We start from the raw sequence: 26,068 nt of genomic DNA on the forward strand, positions 1-26,068 counted from the left end.
CACACGTATGTGTTTTTTATGGTATATCTATGTTTGTTAATATGTGTGTGTGTATATGTACGATATATATATATATATATATTTATTTTAATTTATTTATATAAATTTATATATATGTACATATACATATACACACGTATGTGTTTTTTGTATGGTATATCTATGTTTGTTAATATGTGTGTGTGTATACGTACGATATGTATATGTATATATTTATTTTAATTTATTTATATAATAATTTTTTAAATGTTTTTCATTTTTCATTTTTCATTTTTCATTTTATTCACCGTAGACGAGAGAACACTTATAAAAGGCGACTTTAAGTATTTTTTGTTTGTTTTGTTTGGATGCGTGGTCAAATACGTTGGTAACGTTGTGCGCGATAGATAGCGGGATTTAGAAGGCTCGAATAGAAATATTTTTATTAAAGAGAAAGATGAAAAAAGGTATATATATATATTTTCATGAAAAAAGGATGGTGATAGAAGAAATATGTTTCGAAGGTATTTTTTTTCGTAAAATTGTACGATGGTCGGAGTTTATTTATACTTACCGACGAATAATCATCAGTGATAAAATGTATGTGCGTTATAAAGGAGCCAACGATTAGTATAATGCTCCTTATTCTTATTCTTCTTTATTTCTTTTCTTTTCTTTTATTTTATCCTTTCGATCAACAGTAATCTCGTATTTTTGATTTGACTTACTATATGTTTTTTTTAATCGAGGACATTAGAAAGTTTACAAGAAGATGAACAAAAACTTAAACGACAGAGACAGTTTTATATACAACGAGACATTTTGGAAGAGGGTTGAGGGGGGTATGTATGAATCTCGAAAGGTTTATCATCATCGAGCCCTCGTCGGGATAAAGAATCATTATTTAATTCTCTAGCTATTAAACTAGAATAATTTTGTCTACTAATCGTACGCCATATTGTTTAAATTTGTCTTAGCATTGTTTTCCTTTTCATTGCTTTTCAAAAGCCACAAATTTATCCTCAACATTGTATTTATATATTAAAAAGCGAAAAATCAGTGATTAAATGATAAGATTACTTTTTCATCCCCCTAATAGATTTTTGAATTTGATCTATATTTTCGTTTACACGCAAATTTGCGATCAAAGTTTGCCATAGCTGGAGAGTTAAATATTTTTTAGATATACGACACATACGAGGAGACAAACAAGCACCTATCGATTCTCTCTTTCTTTCTTTTCTTTCTTAGGCCACACGATAGTAAAATTTGGTTCATTTTATTCCGAGGGAAATTAAAAAGCGAGCACGCCTAGTAAATACTCGTTTATCGAGATTCGTTCGTTCGTTCGTAAGTTCGTAAGTTCGTAAGTTCGTAATTTTAATTTAAGTCGGAGTTGCTTGCGTCTGAGGTGAGGGTGATGCCGGGGTGTTAACATTTGGCCTATAGAATCTGTTCACTAATTGTTTCAGGCTCATGACATTTCCTAATCCGGTACCCGGGTCCATGTTGATAAACGAATCCAAATTGTCTTTGCACGCTAAAACGTACGTATTCGTGATCTAGATCAATGTTACGGTTAAATATCAAAAGATATACGTACTTGGCGTTGAAATTGGCGGATAATCGGGCGGCGTTTTGATCCATGTGCCGTCCTCGCGTTTCATGTGTTGACGATTCGACGCAAATTGTTGCAAATAAATACTAGCCGGTACCAATCGGAATCTTCTGTGATATTCCGGTCGCAAAGCTTCGTCAGATCTGAACGTTTCCGTAGCGTATTTCCAGAAATGAGTTGGAAAAGGTAACGCGCTGTCCAAATCGTAAACCACGGCTCTCTCGTCGGGCGCGTAGATCAGTATAACGTGATAATCCTGAAGGAATATAAAACGAACCAAAAAAAAGGAAGAAGAAATTGATTACCAATGAAATTATTGATGACGCTTCAATTTAACAAACAACTAACCCAAACTACGAGTTTGTCTTCGTCCTTTCCTGCACGTTGACGCCAAAGTGGTACGCTACGTCGAGAATTACTTATAAAAGCAACGTGACAATGTTGCAATTCCGATCCGTGTTTAGTAGCGACGTCCTGGCACAACTTCCATACATTTTCTTCGCTGAAAACATACATCCAAAATATCCCCCGTTAATGTTTTACCCTAATAATAAATAAATATAATCTATAACAGCGTTATATATTTGCGTGCACGCGATACGAGTAACCTTTAGATTTATCAGATGTAACTTGGAAGATTGTAACGAGATAACCACGTTAAGAAGTTGTTTTATAATAAAGAAATCATTAATTCGCGAAGCATTAAAAAATAAAAGAAAGAAAGAGAGAGAGAGGGAAGACGTAAATAAGACGTTACTGTGCATGAATGCATTCGAGAAAAACGAACAAAAAATAGGGAAAAATATGAAATAGAAGAATTCCGGCCAATAATCGTGTAACTGACGATGCGCGAATTTTTGAATACCCTCCTGTAGACATTCCTGATTGGTAGCACGCTTTACCCTCTCCCTTTTTCTTTTTCGCTTTTGTTTTCTCGATAATGGCGGCGCTTCGTATCAGCAGCGTTCATGTTCCACCACCGCAACACGTATCGATCCAGGCGCGCGGAATATACCGCAATACGACACATTTATTCCTTCAAATCGATCTCCCCTCCGCATTCTTAAGACGAACAATAATAAATATAAATTAATATTACGAATTGTCTTTATTCTTACCAATAGCAGCTGGTGTAAATGCAATCGGTTGACTTGGTAAAGAGCGGCACCAGGGGTTTGGTGTTTCCCGGGACACGAGGTTCCACTGCCATTCTTTGTTTACAAACTCTTCGTATAATTCGAAACTCTCGTTGATCTTCCTCTCTCTCCTTTCCTCTCTCTTCTTTCAAACTTCTCTTATTCACACTTCGATTAAATTCGCGAGTGAATATTATTTTTTTGTTTTTATTTCTTTCAAAGTACTACATAGTTACCAACACAAATTCGTTTCGCGCAAACTTCATCATCATCGTCTTCGTCGTTGTCGTCGTCCTCGTATTTATTTTACCCTTTCTTTCGGTTTCGGTCAAAATTCGACTAAACTTGTGTATTTAAAGTGCAACCTACGATCCTGAACATTCTTCCGTCACTGCGTCTCACTCGGGAATGTAACTACGTTCTCTTGACATCCGACCCGCGCCAGGGGTGTCACAACACTGCGACTGCGTGCTGTGCTTTTCCCCCTTCCCCTTCGCCGATTTGCTTATCTCCCACCCTTTTACATCTTTCTCCCTTCCCTTTTCTGACTATCCCCTCTCTTTTTCTTTCTTTCCATCCATACACCGACGAGCGTTTGTAAGGCCGAGCGCGCGTTATCATTGTACTATTAATAAAGCCTATTTTACACGGATGAAAAAATAAATTGTAAAAAGAATAAAAAGAGAAGGAAAGTAATAGATAGAAAAAGTACGTTACTAGGATAGAACCTGATGTTAAAGAGATATCAATGATATCCGACAATATCAACCGCTAAATCTTATCAATGTTTTTCTTATGCGCTAATATTTTTCTACTCGCCGATTCGATGATTCATTTTGGATTGTTCTCTTTAATTGTTATACCAATCTATTTGCGATCGATATTACAAATGCCAATTAATAATTAGATTAGAACCGATACAAATATTCAATTAATACTTCTAAAGTAAATTTTACAATAGAGAAACTGCAACAATAAACGCAATGAACTTTTGCTTCATCCTAATAAATGTACATGCACATATTAATTTTGTTAGTAAAACTAAACTATCAATTAAGCGATGTTTGCGAGGGGTATCTTTACCCCTTTAGTTCTATTATTTATCTCTTCTATTCTATCAGACACGCGCGTCCCAACCCTTCGTAAATATACATTTTCCTACTACAAAACCGATGATGTTCTCGGATATATTCTCCAATGATCGATCCGTGAGAATTTACGCGAGTATAATGCGACCTTCCTTGCTTATCCGATAGAAATGTGTATGTGTGTGTATATATATATATTACTCTTGCGTTCTCATCTTCTTTTTCTCTTTTTTATTTTATTTTTTATTAAAGAGAAACGATAAAAAAGAAAATACTTGCATCGATGATGATGTTTTCTATTGAACGCCTTCTGCTTCTTTTTCTGTTTTTTTTTTTATTTATTTTTCACGTTCATCAAACAGTATGACAGAGTTTTCTTTTTCTTTTCTCTTTCACGTCAATACGATTTAAATCCTACCATGCAACTGATGCAAAACTTTTTACCTTTCCTTTTTTTTCCTATCTAGACTCGTGGGAGTGGTTATAATAAATGCTTTATCCTTTGATCTTTTATTCATAAAATAAAAATATTTAAAATTACACGTGTGCAATATTTTTTACAAAAACTTTTTGCAATTTCTTATTGTAAAGAGATAATGCAACGTTGAATAATTTTGAAATTGTATACTGGATCATGAAGACATTTGGTATTACTGAAATGCAGTAACTTGCAATAATGAATATCAGATAACCGGAAATACAATGACGTCCCTGAGCTTTTATCATTACAAGCGTTCATCTTGTAATATTCACATGTAACAGTTATCTTTGGAGTATATTATTACATTGTCTAGAACTATTTTTATACTTTCACTTATTTTCCTTAATAAATATTTTAACATAATGGCAGTAAATGCAGCAAAAGCGGTTCTTAAACAAGGAAAAACTGTATTATTCATATGTGATTTCCAAGAAAGGTTCGCTAAGGTTATGTTTGAATTTGATAAAGTTCTTCAAAATTCTGTTAAACTGGTAATTACATTTATCGTAATCTTATACTCATTATATCACATATATAAAATATAAATATTATTATTAAAGTATGTGTGTATATATATTATGATGTAGGTAAATTCCATGAAACTTTTACAAATTCCTATGCTTGTAACAGAACAAAATCCAAAAGCTTTAGGAAAAACTGTATCACAACTAGAAATATCTTGTGCTAAAGGGCCTTATGAAAAAACTCAATTTAGTATGTGTACTCCTAATGTAAGTAATTCTTTTTTAAACACTTAACTTGTAGCAAGAATTCTCAATTATTTATAAAATGATATGCACATAGGTTACTGAAGTTCTTTCCACCATTTGTTGTGGATCTCGTCCAGAGTCCATTATACTTATTGGACTTGAAACTCATGTTTGCGTCGAGAATACCGCAATTGATTTAAGAATGAATGGATATGAAGTTCATACTGTGGCAGATTGTTGTACATCACGTACACAAGAAGATAGATTATTGGCATTGGAGGTAGTAAATTGTGATACTTGTAGCTTATTAAAATATAATATATATTAATGAAGTTAATCATTTTTAAAGAGAATGAAAGCAATAGGATGTCACGTGTCTACTTCAGAGACTGTTATTTTTAAATTACTAAAGGATGCTAATCATCAAGAATTTAAGAATATTCAAAAACTTATAAAAACGCCTACATTTTATACAGGACTTGTACCAGTATCAAAGATATGAAGTATATAATTTTGTTAAAAAAGAGTTAAATCTAAATATATCACACATTCAATTGTATTTTATATTAATATTTTATAAAAATAGTAACACACACATATTATAGTAGAAAAACACACAATGAATATAAAAGTATTCTGTGGTAATATAAAAATATTGTACTTTCCTTAGGAACAAGTTTTTAATCAGTTTGTTTCATCTATCGGTTGGAAGTCTTAACTTTCTTATTTTAATTTTTCCCCGTAGAACCAAATCCACCTTCACCTCTTGCTGTCTCATCCAAGGTATCCAATTCTTCTAATTCAGGATATTCTATCTTTTCGCAAATTATTTGAGCAATGCGATCTCCAGGTGCTACTTTAAAATCTTCTTCGCTGTGATTGAACATTAATATTTGTAGATTCCCACTGCAAGCGAAGCAAATTACTTAGCAGGATAAAAATGGGTCAATTAAATTCTTATTTAAATTTTGAATAAGAGTAAAAGTATTTTACCGATAATCCGCATCTATGACGCCTGCGCCAACATCTATGAAATTTTTCCATGCTAGACCAGATCTAGGAGCTATTCTGCCATAAGTACCAGGGGGAACCTGGACTTGTATATCAGTTTTCACTAATTCTTTGCCTCGAGCCGGTACAGTGCACTCATAGGCACTAAGGATGACAACAAAAATGTTAAATAATTTGTTGCATTGATTATTTTGTAATGATAAACAATAATTGTTACCTTCGTAAATCAAATCCAGCCGCAAATTCAGAACCCTTCGTAGGTGCGAATGCTTTGTCTGATAATTTAGCGAATTTTAAAATGCATCTATTCTTTGTAGCAGCCATGATGAAAATTTAGTGCTCCCTTCAACGTTTTTCAATTGAATGAGATTTAAAACCTATTCTTGCCAGCGTAATTTGTTTCTAGTAGTACTTCAAGCCCGCCTAAACCGTTGTTTTTATTATCCGTCGATAAGAAAATTTTGTTCATCCTTTCTTCTTCGTTAAATTATATTAAATTATCTTTGTGAAACTAAACAAGACATTTTATCGGCTATTTTACCGTCTTTAGTTTACTACTTTGATTATAAATACTTTATTGACTAAAGTAGTAACCCCTATAAAAATTAACCCGGGAAATTTAAATATTGTATCATTACATTATAAATGGGAAGGAGGGGATACACCTTTTCACGAGATAGAAAAATATCATTTTTATGATATAAAATATCCATTAATTTATAACAATCCTTAATAAATAATTAAATATAATGTTAGTAAAAGGAGAGAAGAAAAATTTGAAATGTTTTATAAAATAATATGCGCAGACATCAAAAATATCAAAAAATCGATACTATCGTTCGTGAACTTGGAATACCTTGCTTTAACCACCTCTTCTCGTGTTCTTATTATTATTTTTAATCGGTAAATTGAACACGTCTTTATTAGAGTCATATATTTTATTATGCATAACATATAGAGTGTGTCGAAATAAAAAAGAATAAGAAATAATTAAAGAAGTAGGGATAAAAAGGGGACGCGTGTTCATTATTATTTCTCTAATCGTTCTGCAGATGGCGTTTCGGTGACACCTGTTCTCACCCAGCACGGTCGCCGCGAGTGCAATGAAATTTTCTTGAAGATTCTTTCATTTATTCGAAAGAGAAAGAAAGCAAAAGGATGGTGGAATTGAGTGGACCAGACACGCCGTATCAACACGGCTTCAACAACGTCGTCTTTGTTATTCCAGGGATAATAATCGTCGGATTATCCGGTAAGAATATTGTTACTTTTAAGCGCCGTTACATATCCTGTATACTTTTTACCCCCTCCTTTTTATATATTTCATTTTCTCCTTTCAACCTTATTATGAAAGAAAAGAAACATATGCCTTTCTACGAGTCACACATGTTCCTTCAAATCTGTTCCATTCTTCCGAAACTTTTTCTATACTTAATACATCTTCGATGTCAATTCAATTTTGTCTTTATCCTGGAAAGATAATGGAAAATGCATAATGCAAGTGTCGATGACCGGCTTGTGCTCTTATCCGTTCGATCTGTTGTACTCTTCAGTGATTTTTAGGAATATACGTTTAGATCATCATATTGTAATTTATTTCAATGCTCGATTTTTTTAAAAAATTCTCATTATAAAAATTAATTAATTTTTTTCGTACGTTTGTTTCATAATAAAAATATTTTAATGTGAGAACGACAGGAGAAATTTGAACAGCTGTTAATAGACAAGACGTACACGTTCACGTGGATAATAAGTTAATCATCAAGTGTATGTCTATGTAAATATCTTTGACAAAGTTTCTTTTTTAAGAAACTTAAGTCTTATTTGGGATGGTCAACATTTTTCCTCGTATATATTTATTCTATTATACATTATGAAATTGATGCAATAGGTTTTTATTTTATTTGTAATAAAAATAACTGACCGATACAGACGGGATCGGGGAAAAAGGTCAATTTGATGAGTCGCTCAGTAGCTCGTGATAAGGGATTCTCCCTTGTCTCCGTCTTTTTTTCCGTCTATCGATATTTTTTTCTCTCACGCATATGCATGTATTATAAAAAAGAGAAAGAAAGAGAGAGAGAGAGAATTTTCACGAAGCTTCCTCTTTATCGGAGCCTTGGAAAAGGTCAAGTAGTTCGTGTGCAAGGTTGAAAGACAGACGACGCGTCGTCGGTTGGAAGCCACGTTGGCTCCCTGTTATCCAGATTCTACCAATCATAAGACGAGAAGTCTTTATGAGTCGACTATATCTTCCCACTAAAGCGCTACCGATCTCATTTATAATATCAGTAATCAGTAATAATCGTTCTGTTTTTTAAGCACATGCTGCTTCTCGAAAAGCTGTTCATTAATCGTTAATTTTCTCAACAAAGTAATCTCTCCCATTTAAAATCACAGGTACGTTAATAACAATTTGTTAGAACAATAAATGAGCAATAAAAAGTCTAATTATTTTTATAACTATCGAGATCGGTGTCTAAAATATTACACGAATTATCTATAAATATATTAGATAAATACAATAACGATAACAAAATCAGCGTTGTAGGGGGATTTAACGAAAACCTCGTTGAATGATTAATTAATTAATTAGATAGAAAAAAGAGTTTAGAGTATATTAATCATTGATGTTCAATAATTAGGATGTGGATGTCGATAATTAGCGGGCTTGAGATGCTCGTTAGCGCTTATGCTGCTGATAATAAAGTTGAATCCGAAAATGTTGACAATATGGAGACAAATCAGGGAGGTTTCCCTGGGGGAAAACTTCCTAGTCCTCAACAGCTGCTAGAAATGCTCGACTCGATGACCGGCATCTCCGAGGAAGAAAAAAACAACTTAAGGGAAGAATTGATGAAGACTATCGAAGGTCGTGGCACGGATTTTCAACAAATGTCCGCTACTCGCGATCTAACCGGTCAAACTCTCATTTTGTTGTCCTTGCTCGCCATCGTGGCACTAATTTTTGGTAAATATCGTGAAACGCAAAGCTAAATTATTCGATCATCATTTATCAAATCATCTCGAGTCTTTTTTTGACTTTTCAATTCTCTCTTCGTTGACAAATTCTGATCAAACGATTGCATTTTTCTTTTTTCAATCATTTGTAGAATATTTGCGGTAACAAGAGATAGGAAAAGTGATATCTAGTTGTTTCTACGATTGAAAAATTCTAAGCAAAGACGAGAAACAAGATTTCACTTAAGATGCTGATGAACTTTTCGAAGAAAATCTTTAACAAATTAGACCACTACAGTTTTTTTGTTTTCTTCATCGATGATATATCGAACGTTACATATTTTATTTTTCGACATGTTTCATTCTTTTTTTTTTAATGGGTACAGCGCAATTTCGCAAACTTCAATGACGACGAAAATGATTCAAACTCGTATGCGAACATAAGTGTGGTGAATGTAGAACACAATTTTGCAATAATCCAATTCCACGTTATTCTTTGTCCACTTCTTGTCCATAACACAACATGCGTCATATAATCATTCGTTTTAATAACATGAATTTCGTTTAAAACTCGTACACGATAGATTTATTTGATAACAAATCGGTGTAATATATATTTTCAGTATTCTTCGTCTATAAACTCTTCAAGTGCTTGAAGGAACGCGAGCAGAAAAAGGAAGAGAAAAAGAAGAACAAACAGTTGAAGAAGAAAAAGTAGCGTATAGGAAAATAATCATTAAATTTTATGACTGGAATGAAAGAGTACAAAAATCCTGCTTTCTACTCGAATTAAAGTGATGATTTATAAGGAAAAAAAAAAAACAAAACAAAATATAATGTTACGTGTACGTTGCTTTACGAATGATCATATTTGATCTTTAACGTGTCAAATGATCAAGTCAATTGAAATTTTATTGTCATTATTATGTTTTTTGCTAAATAAAGTAATATATTTATGAATATATAATATATCATTTGGTTTTGTTCTTTCCAACAAAATAAATATGCAGTTATTATCACCTTGGTAAATTGATATTTTGACTGTGTTGAAAATGTCTGTTCAAGATTTCATTGAAAAATATTTATTACGTTTTATTCAGAGTGATTGTACGCAAATTGCGACTACGCACACGCACACAATAATTTTTATATAGACGCGTAGATCATTTACGAGCGTACACCAGTATTCCTCCGCCAGATTAAATATTAATCTTATACAAAAATTCGACGTTTTCTTTTTCTTTTTTTTGATACAAACAAATTTTTAACGATTATTACTATTTGTTTTTACTAATCTTTATATATCGATTCGTTATTTCATTTTGCGAAGACTGTAATTACATTAATGATGATGTATCACAATCAAATGATGATGTACAATTAGTAAGTGTGTAATATTATCATAAAAATTAGTAATAGTCAATAATAATAATTCTACGTGGCACTTAACATACGCTAGTGAAAAAATAATCGATTTATAATAGCGCGTTATATGTAATAACAGATAATGATATTCATACACTCTCATTACAATTTCTTATTAGGTATCCTTTACTTGTACGTATCGATGTAAATTATTAAAGTTATTAATTGTATCATACGCGATAAGAATGAATACGGCACGAAATAGATGCCATTTCAACGCACAGGTACGCTTCATTGTAAATATATAACAATAATATATCATTATACTTATAAGCTTCTAATTTGTTATCCTATTAACAATGATAGTTTGTATAAACTCTTACAATATAACAAATAACAGAAAGATATAATACTTGAGATAAGTTTTTTGTTTGTTTTGTAGTTGTCCATGAAACATATCTAATGTAAGACTGAATAACATTTGTATAAGTTTTTAATATACAGGAAATACGTAAAATTGTGGAAAATAGTTACAATTCAAATTAGTTTACACGCTTATCGTATCATTCATTTTTCTTGGAAGCATTTAGATTTTGATGCTTGGCAGACCATTAAGGCACATTAACACGATTTAATCGTCCCAATTATGATAAATATTTTCCGTTGTTTGCGCGAAGAAAAAACGAAGAAGAAATGATTTCATTCATCTCGAATTTCATTCTATTTATCTATCCTCGGTGTATATTTTTGTCCAACGTGTAATAATCGTTGATTATTTGATGGTTTATTAAAAATAATCAGTGTCTAACTAAATTTATAATAGTAGGTTAACTCTGATAATAAATAAGAAAATATTAGAACGAAAAACTCTGACGTAATCGAAAAAAAAAATACAACATTTTTAATAATAATACATGTAATTTTGTTGTTCTTTTTCTTTTATCGAAAGAAACAAGCAAATAAACTAATTATAAATTAAACAAGATTATTATTTCTATTATGAGACCATCTTTTGAATATTTCTGGCACCTATATTATTTTCGAGATCCACATTATATTCTTTAAATAATCTCGATGATATAAATTAATATGGCAAAAAAAAAAAAAAAAAGAAAAAAACCAACAACAAATTCGTTTAAAAAGACTCGAGCACAATTTTTCTCCGTATTGTCGTTAATTATTGTCACAAAAGATAGAATCGTGTGTGACTTTTAATGCACAAAATAATAATATTATTTATCGATGTGTAATATAATATGAGAATTTTATTGTAAATTCCCCCTCTCCCCAGTCGCATTTTTTTCGTACAACAATATATATATAAATATAAACTATATTGTACGAAGAGAGTAAGAGGAATAATCGAAGCATTAACGTGCCCCCCTCCCCACACACACATTTGATTATTTTCTTATAATGATTTAAAAGAAGATCGATAAGTATACTAAATAAACGTGATGTTCAACGTGACGATGATTTCAAGAGTAATTTGTACCGATCGCTGGTTGTATCTATATAAAGAAAAGAGAGAGAGAGAGAAAAAAATGAAAAACTTAGAAAAAAAATCTAAACCGATTGTGATAAGATAAAAAGTATCGTATTATAGTATGATATTAGAAAACACGTGTACATTGAGAAAATAAATTACCTTTGATAGTTTCCACAAAGTACATGCTATCGTCCTTCATATTGGCAACCAATTCGTCGGTAACCAAAACATGAATTCCTTGAGGACCAAGAAAAAGCACGGAATGCAAACGATCCTGAGGTAGGCTCAAAGTATTCATCAATTTGTTCGTTAAAGCGTTGCTGGTTAAATTATCGAGATAAGCTACTCTCCAAAGTAACCCGTTACCTTCCACGGAAAAATAAAGGGTGAGTTTTGGCGTAGGTGGTTTAGAGTGTAAAGCATTGAACAATCGTATTCCATCGGCAAGACCACAAATTTGTATCAAATCGTCTCTTGAAAGCCGTAGAATGTCGGAAGCTGAGAAGTTAGCGAATGTTGATTCGAATGCGTTGAATCTGTTCGCCCTGAGCCAGGCACTGGTTTGAGCAGTGTTTGCGTCAGGTGCCAATTCGGTGAAATAAGATGTTCCCTGTGTACGATCGAGACAAAAAATATAAGGAAAACGAAATCCAATAAATATTAATAAGGATTAAACTTAACGTAAATAACTTATTCTATGAAACGTAATACAGACAGAAGGAAACAATTACAATTTTCATAGATTCCAATTGTTGCTTCGGAGAATTAGTTGTAATTTTTCTAGGAAAACCAACAACATTGTCGTTCTCAACGATGCAAGATTGATCCGGCAAAATGGCGGCGGCAGCGGCTGGTGATGGAAGAGCCGGTGCAGTTGTCCCAACGTTTTCTTTAGCAGCATCCGTCGCTGCTACCAAAGGGACAACGCCATCGAATGCGGAAACTGATAGGGCCGAGGGTGCTCTAATGGGCGATGCGTCTCCACCTACGCTTGCTCGAGTTTGCGGTGATCTAGAAACATTTTGTTAAGACAATTTTTACAATACTGGACACACTTGCAACATAACTTCTCTTTCTACATTTCTATTTATATGATTCTCAATTAGAATGATAAAGGAGAGTAAACGAGAACGAACGAGAAAGAAAGAGAGAGAGAGATTTATAATCTCATGTTTCGAGCAAATCAACTTTATTAGGAACAATTAAAGGGAAACTAGCTCATCAAGGATTCGAACGAAAAGAAGACATTTGTTGATATGCAGTTAACTAATTGAACCTCAACAGTGGTTCTTGAGAAAGAGGTAAACGATATAACAACGATTAGTCAGTGTTCGTTTACATTCTTAGGAAGTAAGATAAAGTAGGGAATATAAATAAATAACAAAAACAAAATGATTGGACTTGGGAAATAGTTGAAATGCAATTCTCTATTAGAGTGAACCAAATATTCTTGCGTTGTGTTAATCAAATTGTGTTGTTATAAACTGTATAACGGGATTGTTATTGTAAAATGTACTTTTTGGAAATATTTAATGTTAACAAGTGCACGAACTTTTGATTCAGTCTGATATTATTTCTCTATTTCTTACATGATAGGTGGTGCTTTCAGACGAAAAATTAGCTTGGACGCTTTGCTTGCAGCAGCAGCAGCAGCAATCCTCTTGTTATCGTTTTGACATCTTTTCAAAGTAAGACTCGTCAATCCACCTCGAAAAAGATGATGATTCCTTCTAGCACGAGGATCGGTAAGACCGTGTATGAATTTGGCTACGATCTCTATCCCTAAAGGACCACCCTTGATTGTAACCTCGTGTTCAAAAATCAATATCGTTGAGGATGATCTTTCACGAGGATTATTAATCGACGATCTAACAGTCCAACAACTCTTCAAGTCCCAATTCGAGAAGCTCTTGGACATTTCGCGAGTATCTCAGATAGAGTGTCCTATTATTTGATTTTCAAATTTCTAACAAATTCTTTAGGGTCTTCTTCCTCCTCCTCCTCCTCCTCTGGCACTCAAAAAAATACAAAATCTTTACCGAGCAGCAAACGATGATGTTATCGAATATATATCACAAAATCTTGTGAGAAGAAGGAAGAAAGAACGAAGACAACGGGCGACACACGCCTGTTTGTTTCTCGAAATTAGGCGTTTTATTTAAAAAAAAAAAAGAAAAAAAACAAATAGGAATAAGAAAAAGAAAAGAAAAGAAAAAAAGGGAAACGAACGTCAGCTTTCGTCGTGGCAGCTGTCCCGATCGGTTTGAATCGAACGATCGTTCTCAGATTCACGCATGTTTGCCCCAAACCGGATATCACCGGCCTTGTCTTTACCGGCGCGATCGTTTTCTTTGGCCTTCGTTATGTCTGCCGCGAATCGCGTTTCCTATTTATCAAAATATGAATATAAAAAAAATATATCATCATCGGGTCGAGCAGTCGTCCTGGTTTCTCCCTAGTCGTTGTCTTCTCTTGCTTTATCTTTTTATAGATATATAAATATATATATATATATCGATACTTCAGAATAAGAAAAAAGAAATTGCAATAATATCTTTGGGATAAGATTTTGAACTCGTGTTTTTATTTTGTTCCTCTCGAATCTCTTCTTAAGTTGATGGTTATTAATTATTATCTTTATCGATCGTCCATTCTTCGTAGGATCATCTCCCTGTTTCTAAAGATCCACTTGATTCCAACGAATTTCGCCATACAAAAAATAGAAGAAGAAGAAGAAGAAGGGGTGCTGATAAATCCTATTTAATTATGTTCATAAAACCAGGTGAAGAAGTAGATGATGGTAGTGGTGGTGATGGTGGTAGTGGTGGTGGTGGAGCGTTTTTAACCGCCCTGGCATTAGCTTTCCGGCGGTCAGGCCGCTCGTCATCTCAAAAGATGATCTTTTCCTGACAAAGATCTATCGTCGTTACCGATAATCACGATTTCTCGGGACAAAAATAATATTTTTCTATCAACGATAGCTAGAGTAGGTGAGGAGGATAGATCTATGTTGTTGACCCTTGGGATGAAGTTAGTATAATCGATCGATCCTAAGGACAAGGATAATAGCGGTGATCGTGCCGCTGAAACAACGAACGGGGGCATTCCAAAGGCCTGTGCTTGCTGAAGCTTCTTTCTTTTGATTTTGTTGCCTTCTTTTTTTTTATCCTTGCGTTTCTCGACTAAAGTCTAAATTTATTTATTTCTTATTCCTCTTCTTTCCTTTTTATTAATATTTTCGTAATGACGAAAGTAGGCGTTTAAAAATATATCAAACTTTTACGATTAACGATAACGATAATATGATTAGAGCTTCGTGTTTGGTCACAACATTAGAATGATGCACAATATAACGTACACCCCGCACTGCAACAATACTTCACCACTTCACTTGGTGAGACACGCACGAGATACTTTTTCCGTATCTCCCTCTTCTCCTCCTTCTCCTCCTCTTCCTCCTCCCCCTCGTAACTGCTCCTCTTCTATCTCTTTCTCTTTCTCTGTGTTGCTGTTTCTCGCTGGCTTACGTAAGAGAACTTTTAGCACGTACGACCATTCGCGATTATTCCTATATACTCTTTGTCCTCCTACTCCTCCTCCTGCTCCTCCTCCTCCTCCTCTTACTACACTATCTACTCCTAAACTCCTCTCTCGTTTCTACTTTTCGCAACTCGACTTCTTCACACGCGCACCACCGTTCCAAGATAATTATTATTCGTTGTGTAAAATATTTCAAATCAATTTGATGGACAAAAATTGCAAATGGAATACAAAACACAATAGAAATTCACCGTCTATTGATTTGCTTCGAGGTTCCTTGAAAGATAACGATGATGATGATGATAACAGCGCACACCACCACCACCAACGTTGAACTTCGTTGGTAACACCACTACTTCCGATTGGTATACGCACCGATACCACCACCAATGGGAGACATTGATTTATTTTCTTAATTTCTCAACGATAGATCATCTTTACAATTTGGCTAGATTCTTCTTAGATTCTTTCCTCTCCCACGATTAATTAAAGTCAGTCAGTCAGTCAACCAATGTCTCCTCAACACGGTCTCCTCAAAGGCGGGGGGTACCCTCTCAATCGTAGCAAACAACAAGACTTTCTCAACCAAGGACTTGGTGCCAAAAAGAAAACAGCTGAATATTTCCTTTTAAAAATTGAAAAAACAGCAAGAAAACGAACTGGCTAGGCTAGAGCTGATCGGAACAGATCAGAACAGATCAGAAAAGATCAGAACAGGCCAGAGCAAAGCAGAGGAGAGCAGATATCGGACGGTACGCGTGCTTGGGTCGTACGACGACGCGACGTTCTGAATTTATTTGTCCGTCGTGCGGTGCGGTGCGATTTTTCTCTTTCTCTCTCTCACTCTCTTTCTTTCTCTTTCTGTCTGTCTTTCTCCACATCCCTCTCCTTTCTATGTAACGACGACGATGTTGGTTGCGTCGCTGCCGGCTCTACCAGATGCCGGCTTGCGCCAGTTCGAGCCAGTTTATTAGCCACAGTTACTGAATACAACGTTCCCGTGTTGCTGTTGCTGCTTCTTGGCTTGTTGTGTGGTTGGTAACCTCACCACCTCTCTTCCTTCCGTTTGACTCCTCAGTCTCTGTTCTGTTGCTATACTCTCTCTCTCTGACTATTACCACTACCACTACCACACACCATCACCACCACCACCATCACAAACGGTTCTAAATGATCCGGCAACGCTGTGCGCATTCGCCTTATTTTATCATGCTCGAGTGCATGCGGTGGGAGGGAGGGAAAGACAGAAGGAGAGGGGAGGAGGCGCGCTTGCTTGCTTGCTTGCTTGCATGTTCGCTTTTTTACTCCCCTCTTGTTTCCCCCCACCCTATTCTCTAATGCGCTATATTGTATGCCAAGTTTTGTTTTATAGCGCTTCCTTACCAAAACATACTTGTTTTTTCTTTTTCTTTTTATTTTTCCTATTCGACACCCGGTGGTGGCTGCTGCTGCTGCTGCTGCTACTGCGTTTTTATTAGCTTCTAGATGATGTTAAACAGATTTTTCAAAAACACGTTTCTATGCGTCCCTACTCCCCCCCCCCACCACGTAGTCTATATTTACACGCAAATTTTAATGCCAGTGCGATAAAAACTATTTTTTTTCTCCATTACCGATTGGTCAATCATTTTATACGAGTATCCAATCATAGCTTTCGTATTATTTTGAATTCGAATTTAACGGTTCCGAAAGGAATACTTTGCGAAACGCGAATATGTTGCGATCTCGACGAAAAAATAATCGAATTTTTTGTATTCTTTTTTCTTCCCCATTGTATTTCTGATAAAGATCGTCAGGAAATGATATATCTCGGTTTCAATTTGTGTTAGATTATAATTTATATAAGTATAATTCGCGTTATGTTTAAAAGAGACTTACGTAAAGTATGACTTAGGTATTTCGGTTGTGGTTTATCGGATTGGTATGCAAGACCAATTTCCGTTTATTTTCATCTGTATATTATTATAGGGTTTGCTTGGGAATACCGAAATGACGATGATGATTCTCTTTAAAGATTATTTTCCATGAGCAAATACGAAATCGTTTTACATTGGATAGTTAGCATATTGTTTCGCAATCTTGATAAAACAAAAAAGAATAAAAAAAAAGAAAGATAGAAATAAGATTGATTTCGTCAAAGCAAGAATTATGGAAATGTAAGATCGTAGCCAGTTTTATATATTCATATGACTTTTTCTGGTTTCGTAATTTTTGCAGATTGAATTAACTTCATCGTCGGTCTTATATATATTAAACGTTCGCAGCAAGACACGTACGATTAACGAGGACAAATTTACTTTTAACGTAGTTACAATTATTATAGATGCAAAGATAAAATAGGACAAGAAAAACAGTACACTTACATTGCCTCGGTCGACGAATAGGGACTTGTTCCATTTTGCATTATCAAATTTGACGACGACGATGACGATGACGATAGGGCTTCTAATGGAATCTTTAAACAGAAATTGAATAAAGATTTTATCTCTATGAGAATGGTCAGAGATTATGATATACAGTTAGTGAGTCTCACTGTATGTAAATAATATTATTTAAAGTATGTAAATACTTTAATTTTAAACATTTGCCAATACTTGTTGTGCGAAAAGTAGGTAGAGATAATCAAAGTTGACAGGATACCGAACTTTTTGATGGTTTTCTTTGTACACAGTTATAGGGGTGCAAAGACGAAAACAAAACTTACGTCGGATAAAATAGTGCAATCGTAACCAGGTTGATATTTGTCCTGTTCGTGGGGTGGTCGTCGTAGAATTTTATCCCGATCTTGTTTGTGTTTACGATCGGCTCCCTTTAATTTAAAAACTTTGACTTGGCAAGAGGCGGCATGCAATCTGGGTCCACCCGGTAATCGTGTTTCAACTTGAATTCGAAACGGTACACCTTTCTCGCCACCGTGTTTCTTTGGTGTAAATTCCGTGCTAATACAATTAACCTGGATAGAAGAAAAGGAAGGGAAACAAAATCTGCGATATAAAGTATAGGGATAAATATAATAGGATTCCCGTATACGTTGTCTCATCTTACCTTGATATAAACGCCAACCTCTTTGGTAGGATCCCACATGAATTCAACGCTATTACTGGACGGAGATGGTTGACAAACGTCTACCATACCATAACTAAGTGGTACGTCTACCTCGAGTAATCTTTCACCTGGTCTAGCACGTTGCCAGGCGAGCATTTGTTCACGCTCGGTGTATTGAAGACGCCTCTCGTGAAAACAAATACGAATTGTCGACTGAAACAGAAAGTTCGTATGTCCCTTCAGAGGCGTTGTAGTACCGTTTGGGAGACTCACATCTTTCGAACGTCGATGACACGCCGTTAAATTCACTTAACGAAACGTAATGACAAATATATATCTTATGATAGAACGAATAAGCTAGCTAAAATTATAAAATATGGTACAGGTACAAAACCAGCCGATCTCTTAAGCATATCACCGAATCGTTTTTGAAGATGCCGCTACCCAAACATAAGTGTATGTACCTAATGGGTTTTTAATCAAATAAACTCGCGACCGAGTACCTTCAAAATTTTTCCACGATAGGCCGATAGGTCCCCCAGTTTCTTCAATTTGACTTCATACGACTGACCTTGGTTTAAATAAGTAAGCGTTTCCTCGTTAACCTTCGTTGCAATGCTAGTGGCCGCTGCCAGGACGTATTGGAATCTGACAAAAAGACAATTTTTTATTCGTTATCACGTGTCAACGAAGAACAAATATTTCTTCTCATTCCTCTTTTAATGTTGATTATTTTTCTTAGCTTTGACATTTGATTTCCTTACCGACAATCCTCGTTAAATTCGTTCCCTTGTTGGGAGGATGAAGAAACGTGATTTCCGGAGGTCGAAGTCGCCGGATATTCCTCGTTACTCGAATAAAGCAACTGATGAAGACTAGCCGCTGCTTCTGCTGATGTTGTTTGTCCATTGTTGCTGTTGTTATTATCCGTTTTGATTGCACCGACGTTGTTGTTCGCAACATTGTTCGTAACTGGTCCTCCTGCGTTTATTGCTCTCTGAGTCACGTGATTTAAACTGCAACAACAGACATTTCCTGTTAATTACTATAATCATCCAAGACAACAATTTGTCACGATCTCTATCAACTAACACACCAACTCACTATAAATTCAAAAAATTTGTTTTCATAGTTTCTCTTTCACATTTTACACAGGATCCTATATACAATTAATCTTTAAAACGATTTGTTCTGATTATCAGTTATCTCGTTCAGATAATATAACGTAGCAAAATTATATTTGGAAGTTGATTAATTTAGGATTTTGGCAAGTTAGATGATTTAGGAAGAATTCTAGGGGAAAATTTTTCCTTTTAACATTACTACTACTAACAGTACTTAAAGTTAATGACAGTTAACTCATTTTCTCGAAGCGCAGATAATTTCATAAGACGAGGCGTGGAATGGCGAGGGGGACAGAGGGGAGGAATAAAGAGTTGACCCGAAGGAGTCAGAAATATACGACGATGATAACAACGAACGGGTTAGTTCGTTCGAGTATTTATCAAATTATTTATCAGTTTCTTTTTACTTTGCAGGGGAGCTCGCGCTCTTGGTAAATTCCGTTAGATTTTTTCTCTGATTTTTTTTTCTCTCACTCTATCTCTCTCTCTCTCTTTCAGTAAACTATTTTCTTTTCTTAATCTTATCATAATCATTTTCATATTTTGCCAACGAGTATTTTGATTACTTACTTAGAATTGTTGTGTTGATTTTCCGGTGACGGTGCTTCCTGTTTGAAGACCGATGGAAAGGCGAGTAAAGCTTCGCTGAAAATATTAATAATATTTTTCTATTTTTATCATTTTTTTTCTTTATCTCTTATAGAAGAAGTAAAATGGCGTAATTAAAAGAAATTACGAGGGAACGCGTATATTTGCAGTCGCGTGATCGGAAAATAAGAACAAGGTGCGAAGTCGAAAGTCGATAATGGCGGATTAAAAATCGTTCTAATAAAAAATTAACGATTATTTTATATATATATATATGGTTTTTTAGTTTTAAATGACTTTAACTATCGACTAATGATCGTAAATCTATCACCCCTCCCCTTCCCTCTCTCTCTTTATCCGTATATTTCTTTTTTTTTCATAATTTAACTCGTTGTAAATGGAAATGAACTTGATTTAAGCGAGTCACCTTAGAAAATTCATCAATTAAAATTCTCTTAACGTTTTTATCCTTAGTTCGATAGAATGTAGATAAAAAAAAAGAATTGTCAGTAACAAAATCAGAGAGAGAGAGAGAGAGAAAGAGAGAGAGAGAGAGAAAGGAATCGATGTGATAAAAACTGGAATCAGTAAGGTCAGTCAAAACTGGAACGCACTAGTTCACCGGTGTGTTTTACCGTCTTTGGTATCGCAAACCCTGTAAAAGATTTTTTATAGCAAACAATGCTAACGTAACGAAGATAAATATAATTTGCGAATCAGGTAAAAATAGGAAAATTTATTTTCTACCCGCGTGAGTTTCTACGACGAAATGTAAATAAAATAAAAAACCCTTTAACACTAGATTTACAGGATGATTTTGTTCATTATTTTTTAATGACTTACAAATATTGCTTGAATAAAGGGTTGAGTAAATTAAAGAGAAATTAATATTAATTATACTAAATTATTATTAATATTTACTTATACTAAAAATCAACATATTGGTTTTTAATAAAAATTTCACAAACGAGTCAAATTTGCCCAGCCCATAAATTTAGTGTTAAAAACAAAAGTTGACGCGCATGTTTCTCGATGATAATTTTAATCTGAATGAATTATAACAAACGAATCGATTGTTTTTTTTTCTTTCTTATTTCCATTACTTACCCATTTTTTATATATTGATGCATCCTATCCCACCCCCACCCCTAAACAATTAAAACGAATTCTCGTTTTATCTTATCTTTCTCGATTGATTGATTGATTGATTGATTGATTATTATCGTATTTATGAACAATTATTTCCAATCGATTAGACCTTTTTTTTTGTTTTCACTTTTAATAGTAGTTTCTTTCACGAGATCTCATCGTTTTGTAATCAGAATCACGCACACGCGCACATATACATACACACATGTAGTGTTTTTTCCGAAAATTTATTTATACGAAGATGATCATTATTTATGTCACTAAAAATACGTGACAATTAATAATAAATCGATATTATTATCGAATATTATCGAAATAATGGGAAACGTTTGGAAATGTTAGATTTCCACGTGCACTCTCTATCATCACATCAGCTGATCTCACTGACAGTTCTTCTTTCGTACACAGCACACATTTTCTTTCTTACACTCGTTCTATTTCTCTCTCTCTCTGTATACTCAGACGATTTATGATTTGTTTAAATAACAAAAGTTATATACGAGGACTTTGATTCGAGTTTCATTTTTTCTACGTACGTAAATATTTTTCAAAAAATTATATAAATATTTAATCAAATGATTTTTATTAAGTGTTCATGAGAAACGTGTATAAGGTGCATATGCATACAAAACACATTTTATTTGTTAACGAAATAAAACAAAAAAATAAAAAAAATAAAATAAAAGAATTTTCCACGTGTCTTCTTCGACGTAATATAAATATTTTATTATCATAAATATGTATATATATACCCCCCATTCGTTTATCTTTTTCTTTTCTATACGCTCGATTGTCTATAAAATGATAATATACTCATTCCGATAATGGCTGCTGTATCCTGATTAAAAAATTTGGTGACTATGTCGCCGGTACGACGTAATGCCAACGACTGCGTCTGGTTTAAACCGGATTTCTTGCTCAAAGCTAGTTTTGACGTCTCTCTGTGCACACGGTTCGATCAAGATTCGATTCCACCTTGATTATATGTCAGAAATCTACCTTATCGACCTACAGTATTACTTATCCATCGTCGGTAACATATCGACCGCGGAAGAAACGATCGCGCGAATTTTGAAATCTTTTATCAATTAATCTTATCAATGAAATTCGAAACGTTTCGAAAAGTTAGATGATATTACCTCATGTTATAGGAGGCAACAGCTGTAGCCAGATCCGAGGCAGCAAGAGCGGACAATGATCCGTCAAAGTCAGCCAGATGTTCCGCGAGTTCTTCCACCTGTGTGGACCAACCTTGACCGGAACCATTGCTTCCGATAGATCCTACAAGTAGAAAGGTTTATTTGAATATTTTCTTCTCTTTTTTCTTCGTCTTGTTTTCTCAGCCTAAATAATCTAAGGGAAAATAAAAATAAAAAATGATCACGCAAATGAAAAAGTTAACGAGCATCTGTCCAAATATTATAACTCGAATCATACCGATTTGAATATTATTATCGCAATTAGGAGCATGATATTGATGATGCATTGAACCGATTCTCTCTTTGATATCTTGAGTGGGGGGGTAACGACGTCTGTTTTTTAATGTTATCGGGGAATAACGTCGACTATCGAAATACGGCACCCTTGATCTTTCAACTTCACTCCACTTCATTCTACTTGACACCGTATAGCAAGATAATAATATAACAACAACAACAACAACAACACCAAAATAATGTACTTAATTTTTCTTATAATTTTTAAACCCTTTGGGAGAAATTTGATCACAATTAGAAAATATAAACTGCCCGTTGGATTTTCTCTTTCTCCTTTCAACAGTGAACTAATCTGCTCGATACACTATGTACTCGAAGCAAGAGTTATCATTACGACTGACCACGTGGGCGAAAAGGCGTCGGATTTATACCAAAAAGTACTGCGATACTTTTCAAACAGTTCAAAGAGATTAAAGCTTCGAGCATGGACAAACAGTTATACTAACACGTTAATACATTTATTCAATTTCGCATAAGTTTTTGCAAATTGTAACTGGAATTCGTACGTATCTCGTGTATCTGAGATACCGATTAACTGTTATAATGCAAAGAAGTGATTATAAAATATTGACTGTTGCTACGACAATGCAATTGGGGTCGTTTGGCCACGACCTTTAAGATGATGTATCTATAACAACTTAAAGATAATGACGAATGACTCGAAGCTATTGTATGGAACATTAGTTGGTAAGAAATGAATAATGTAATATAATGATTTTCTATAAAGGAAATATAATTATTCGTATTGTCAAAATCGATGATCCTATCTCGAGGATTTTAGGAAGATGTTTCATCCTAGTTTCGTCGCGTTGCATCGCATTGCGTTGGGGAGGAAGATGCCAATTTCCATTATGCGAAACGAGATTTCACGTGTACTCGTGTATACGTATACAAACACACACATACACAGGGATACGTCGATAAACGTTCCCACATACATACGTACAACATATATACATGCATGCATACATATGCAACACGTTAGCGTCTGGTCGTTGGTAAATTCATAGATGCGAGTAGAATTACTGGAACGTTATGACGCTAAGACGTAGTCGTAGTCATCGTCATTCGGTAAATTGATAATTGACCTGTGGAAGATAGCATCATCGTAAATGCTTCAACAATGTTGAGCCGTTTGATGAGGCTCAAGAAGGAGGAGGAGGAGGAGGAGGATGAGGAGGTACAATAAAGCCAATACAGGTGATTTCATTCTAGATAGAATAAAAATAAAAATAATCTTTTCTGAGCATACTGACCGTCTCTTCTAGCGTGTTTCCTATCGAGCTCAGAAACGTGCTGTACACCAGCAACAGCAGACTCCTCGGTAGCACCAGCACCAGCAGCAGCAGCAGCTCGACGTTTTAAATTGTTATGTTGTGATGGACGATTGTTAGTTTGCTCGGAAGACGAAGACACGTGACGACGTGGTGTTACGTTGTTCGAGTCTATTTGATCACCCTCATCCGAACAATTTTTCATCGCGTTTTGCTTATCTTGCCACAACGTGGTATCCCGTGAATCGTTATAACCGACCGATGTCTAATCACAAATAACAGAATGATGATATATCAAATTAAGAAAAATAATATTTTTCGAGAATATTTTGATGTTGTTGACTTACTTGTTGAGCAACGATTCCTCCATCGCATCTGTTCGGGTGATTAGGCGATGATAATTGTTCGTAAGACGGCGATGGAGTGCCGGTAAACCACATGGCTTCGTTCAGGGTTTCCGTACCGCCATCCATTATGATTTGGAGCTCCATTAAGCGGCCTCAGGGATTATTATATCAATGCTACCGTGATAATATACCCGAGATTTCAAATTTTATCTAGCTTATCCTCTAGGATATATAATAAACTTAGTTGAAAGAAGAAGAAGAAGAGTAAGAATAAGTCGGAAGAAAATGCAGAAATCCGTTGGTCTTGTTGTATTTTCTTTTAATCAACATAATCGATTATCATCACAACGATATTTATTGCGAACGAGGTTGGGGCCAGGAAGATGAATTTTGATATAGTTGCGATTATTAATCCAAGTCGCATCTCTCTCTCTCTACTTTTTTATTCCTGTCTTTCTACGTTTGATCAAAAGTTACTTACAACTTTGATTACATCGAGTATTTGATTTAACTTCCGTTTATTATTTCGAGTATCTTTGATTTTTTCTTCCTCCGGGTCTTAGGACACTCCTTTGGAAGCGAACGGAAACGCATCACCCGACAAACTCGTAAAACTTTTGATGGTGGTGGTGGTGATAATGGTGGTGATGGTGGTGGTGATGATGTTTGCGCTGCGAGTATTATTATATTTTCAAGAAAATTTGTATAACTTTCCCTTAGAACATCACGAAGAAGCTGTTGTACAGTTTCTTGATGCCGGTTGTCTCGCGCTGCCGATGTGTTTCCAAAAGTGCGCAGCCCCGCGACTTGAGCGACAAAAAACGTGAAAAGACGACGAACGCGTCTTCGAATACCATTGCCACACCTTGGGTGCAATGCATCTTGTTTCTTCTAAAATTCTTTTTCGTCTATTTTTGGTTTCCTTTTCTTTTTTTGTTCTTCTTTTTTTCTCTTGTCTTCTCTTCAATTTTTATATTTCCTTCTATTATTTTATCTATAATCTTTTTTTTATTCGCGCAGTATTAACACAGATTTCTTTTTTTCCCCCTCTCTTTTTATACTCCTCTATATCTGTTTTTTTTATTTTTTCTTCGATTATTATCTTTACTCTATTATGACGATTATTATTATTATTATTATTTATGATTAATCTTGCAAGTCAAAACGTACAATAATATCTCCGACAAGAGACAAACGACGATAGTTCCCTATTATATAGTTCTTTTTTTTTATTCTTTTATTTCTTTTTTTTTTTTTTTGTTTTTTTTTTTTTTCGTTTTATCTAACGACTATTGCTCACACATTGGATAGTGTCTTGTTTGTCAAAGGCCTCTGCCTCCTCACGTTATCACCACATTTTCAAAATTCTTCGCTCCATTACGCTAACGAGAAAAAAAACAAAAACCAATAAAAACTCTCTCTCTCTCTCTCTCTCTCTTTCGAAATGGGACCGAGAAAATGTTCTCCCGTGCTTTTTGTCGGCACCAATCACTGACACTCGTCAGATCTATCCTTTCCACGAATTCCGATTGATAATAAAACGATCCTATTTCTTCTTCGCGTGGCAAGCTGATGATTTTCTTTCCGATTTCTTATTATTCGGAATTAAATATCACCAGGATGTTTTTCTAACGTAATCCTTTTCGACAAATTATTATTCCTTTTTA

At 34.6% G+C, this 26,068-nt stretch overlaps 4 protein-coding genes and 1 long non-coding RNA gene across 7 annotated transcripts; 3 read left to right on the forward strand and 2 right to left on the reverse strand.

The window, feature by feature from the left end:
* Nucleotides 1–249: 249 nt before the first annotated feature.
* On the reverse strand, nucleotides 250–6,367 carry LOC122518785 (protein N-terminal glutamine amidohydrolase-like). The gene is made up of 5 exons (XM_043637884.1): nucleotides 6,241–6,367; nucleotides 6,006–6,167; nucleotides 1,946–2,099; nucleotides 1,583–1,853; nucleotides 250–1,519 (listed from the first exon to the last, which is right to left on the reverse strand). The coding sequence occupies exons 1-5, from the start codon at nucleotides 6,345–6,347 to the stop codon at nucleotides 1,365–1,367; spliced, it is 849 nt and encodes a 282-aa protein (XP_043493819.1). The 5' UTR covers nucleotides 6,348–6,367; the 3' UTR covers nucleotides 250–1,364.
* On the forward strand, nucleotides 4,665–5,713 carry LOC122518784 (isochorismatase domain-containing protein 2-like). Its single transcript, XM_043637883.1, has 4 exons — nucleotides 4,665–4,793; nucleotides 4,890–5,033; nucleotides 5,107–5,292; nucleotides 5,362–5,713. The coding sequence occupies exons 1-4, from the start codon at nucleotides 4,665–4,667 to the stop codon at nucleotides 5,512–5,514; spliced, it is 612 nt and encodes a 203-aa protein (XP_043493818.1). The 3' UTR covers nucleotides 5,515–5,713.
* A 431-nt stretch (nucleotides 6,368–6,798) lies between the features above and the next one.
* On the forward strand, nucleotides 6,799–7,163 carry LOC122518787. The gene is made up of 2 exons (XR_006304150.1): nucleotides 6,799–6,926; nucleotides 7,076–7,163. It is a non-coding gene; the product is annotated as an uncharacterized LOC122518787 (long non-coding RNA).
* A 30-nt stretch (nucleotides 7,164–7,193) lies between these two features.
* Nucleotides 7,194–9,944, forward strand: LOC122518786. The gene is made up of 3 exons (XM_043637885.1): nucleotides 7,194–7,275; nucleotides 8,669–8,994; nucleotides 9,608–9,944. Exons 2-3 carry the CDS (start codon nucleotides 8,670–8,672, stop codon nucleotides 9,700–9,702), a joined length of 420 nt encoding a protein of 139 aa, XP_043493820.1. The 5' UTR covers nucleotides 7,194–7,275; nucleotide 8,669; the 3' UTR covers nucleotides 9,703–9,944.
* A 1,811-nt stretch (nucleotides 9,945–11,755) lies between these two features.
* On the reverse strand, nucleotides 11,756–25,367 carry LOC122518788 (transcription factor CP2-like protein 1). 3 transcript variants are annotated; one of them, XM_043637887.1, is made up of 12 exons: nucleotides 24,402–25,367; nucleotides 24,037–24,319; nucleotides 22,424–22,565; nucleotides 20,118–20,192; nucleotides 19,188–19,439; nucleotides 18,927–19,071; nucleotides 18,424–18,636; nucleotides 18,083–18,331; nucleotides 17,742–17,833; nucleotides 12,570–12,849; nucleotides 11,998–12,448; nucleotides 11,756–11,860 (listed from the first exon to the last, which is right to left on the reverse strand). In XM_043637887.1, the coding sequence occupies exons 1-12, from the start codon at nucleotides 24,543–24,545 to the stop codon at nucleotides 11,811–11,813; spliced, it is 2,376 nt and encodes a 791-aa protein (XP_043493822.1). In that variant the 5' UTR covers nucleotides 24,546–25,367; the 3' UTR covers nucleotides 11,756–11,810. The 3 variants fall into 3 exon arrangements, with proteins under 3 accessions (XP_043493822.1, XP_043493821.1, XP_043493823.1); XM_043637886.1 differs by having other exon boundaries at nucleotides 18,424–18,660; XM_043637888.1 differs by lacking the exon at nucleotides 20,118–20,192 and having other exon boundaries at nucleotides 18,424–18,660.
* Between the last annotated feature and the right edge of the window lie 701 nt (nucleotides 25,368–26,068).

Source organism: Polistes fuscatus, unplaced genomic scaffold, assembly GCF_010416935.1.
Source record: "Polistes fuscatus isolate 324 unplaced genomic scaffold, CU_Pfus_HIC Scaffold26, whole genome shotgun sequence".
Classification (NCBI taxonomy): Eukaryota; Metazoa; Arthropoda; class Insecta; order Hymenoptera; family Vespidae; genus Polistes; species Polistes fuscatus.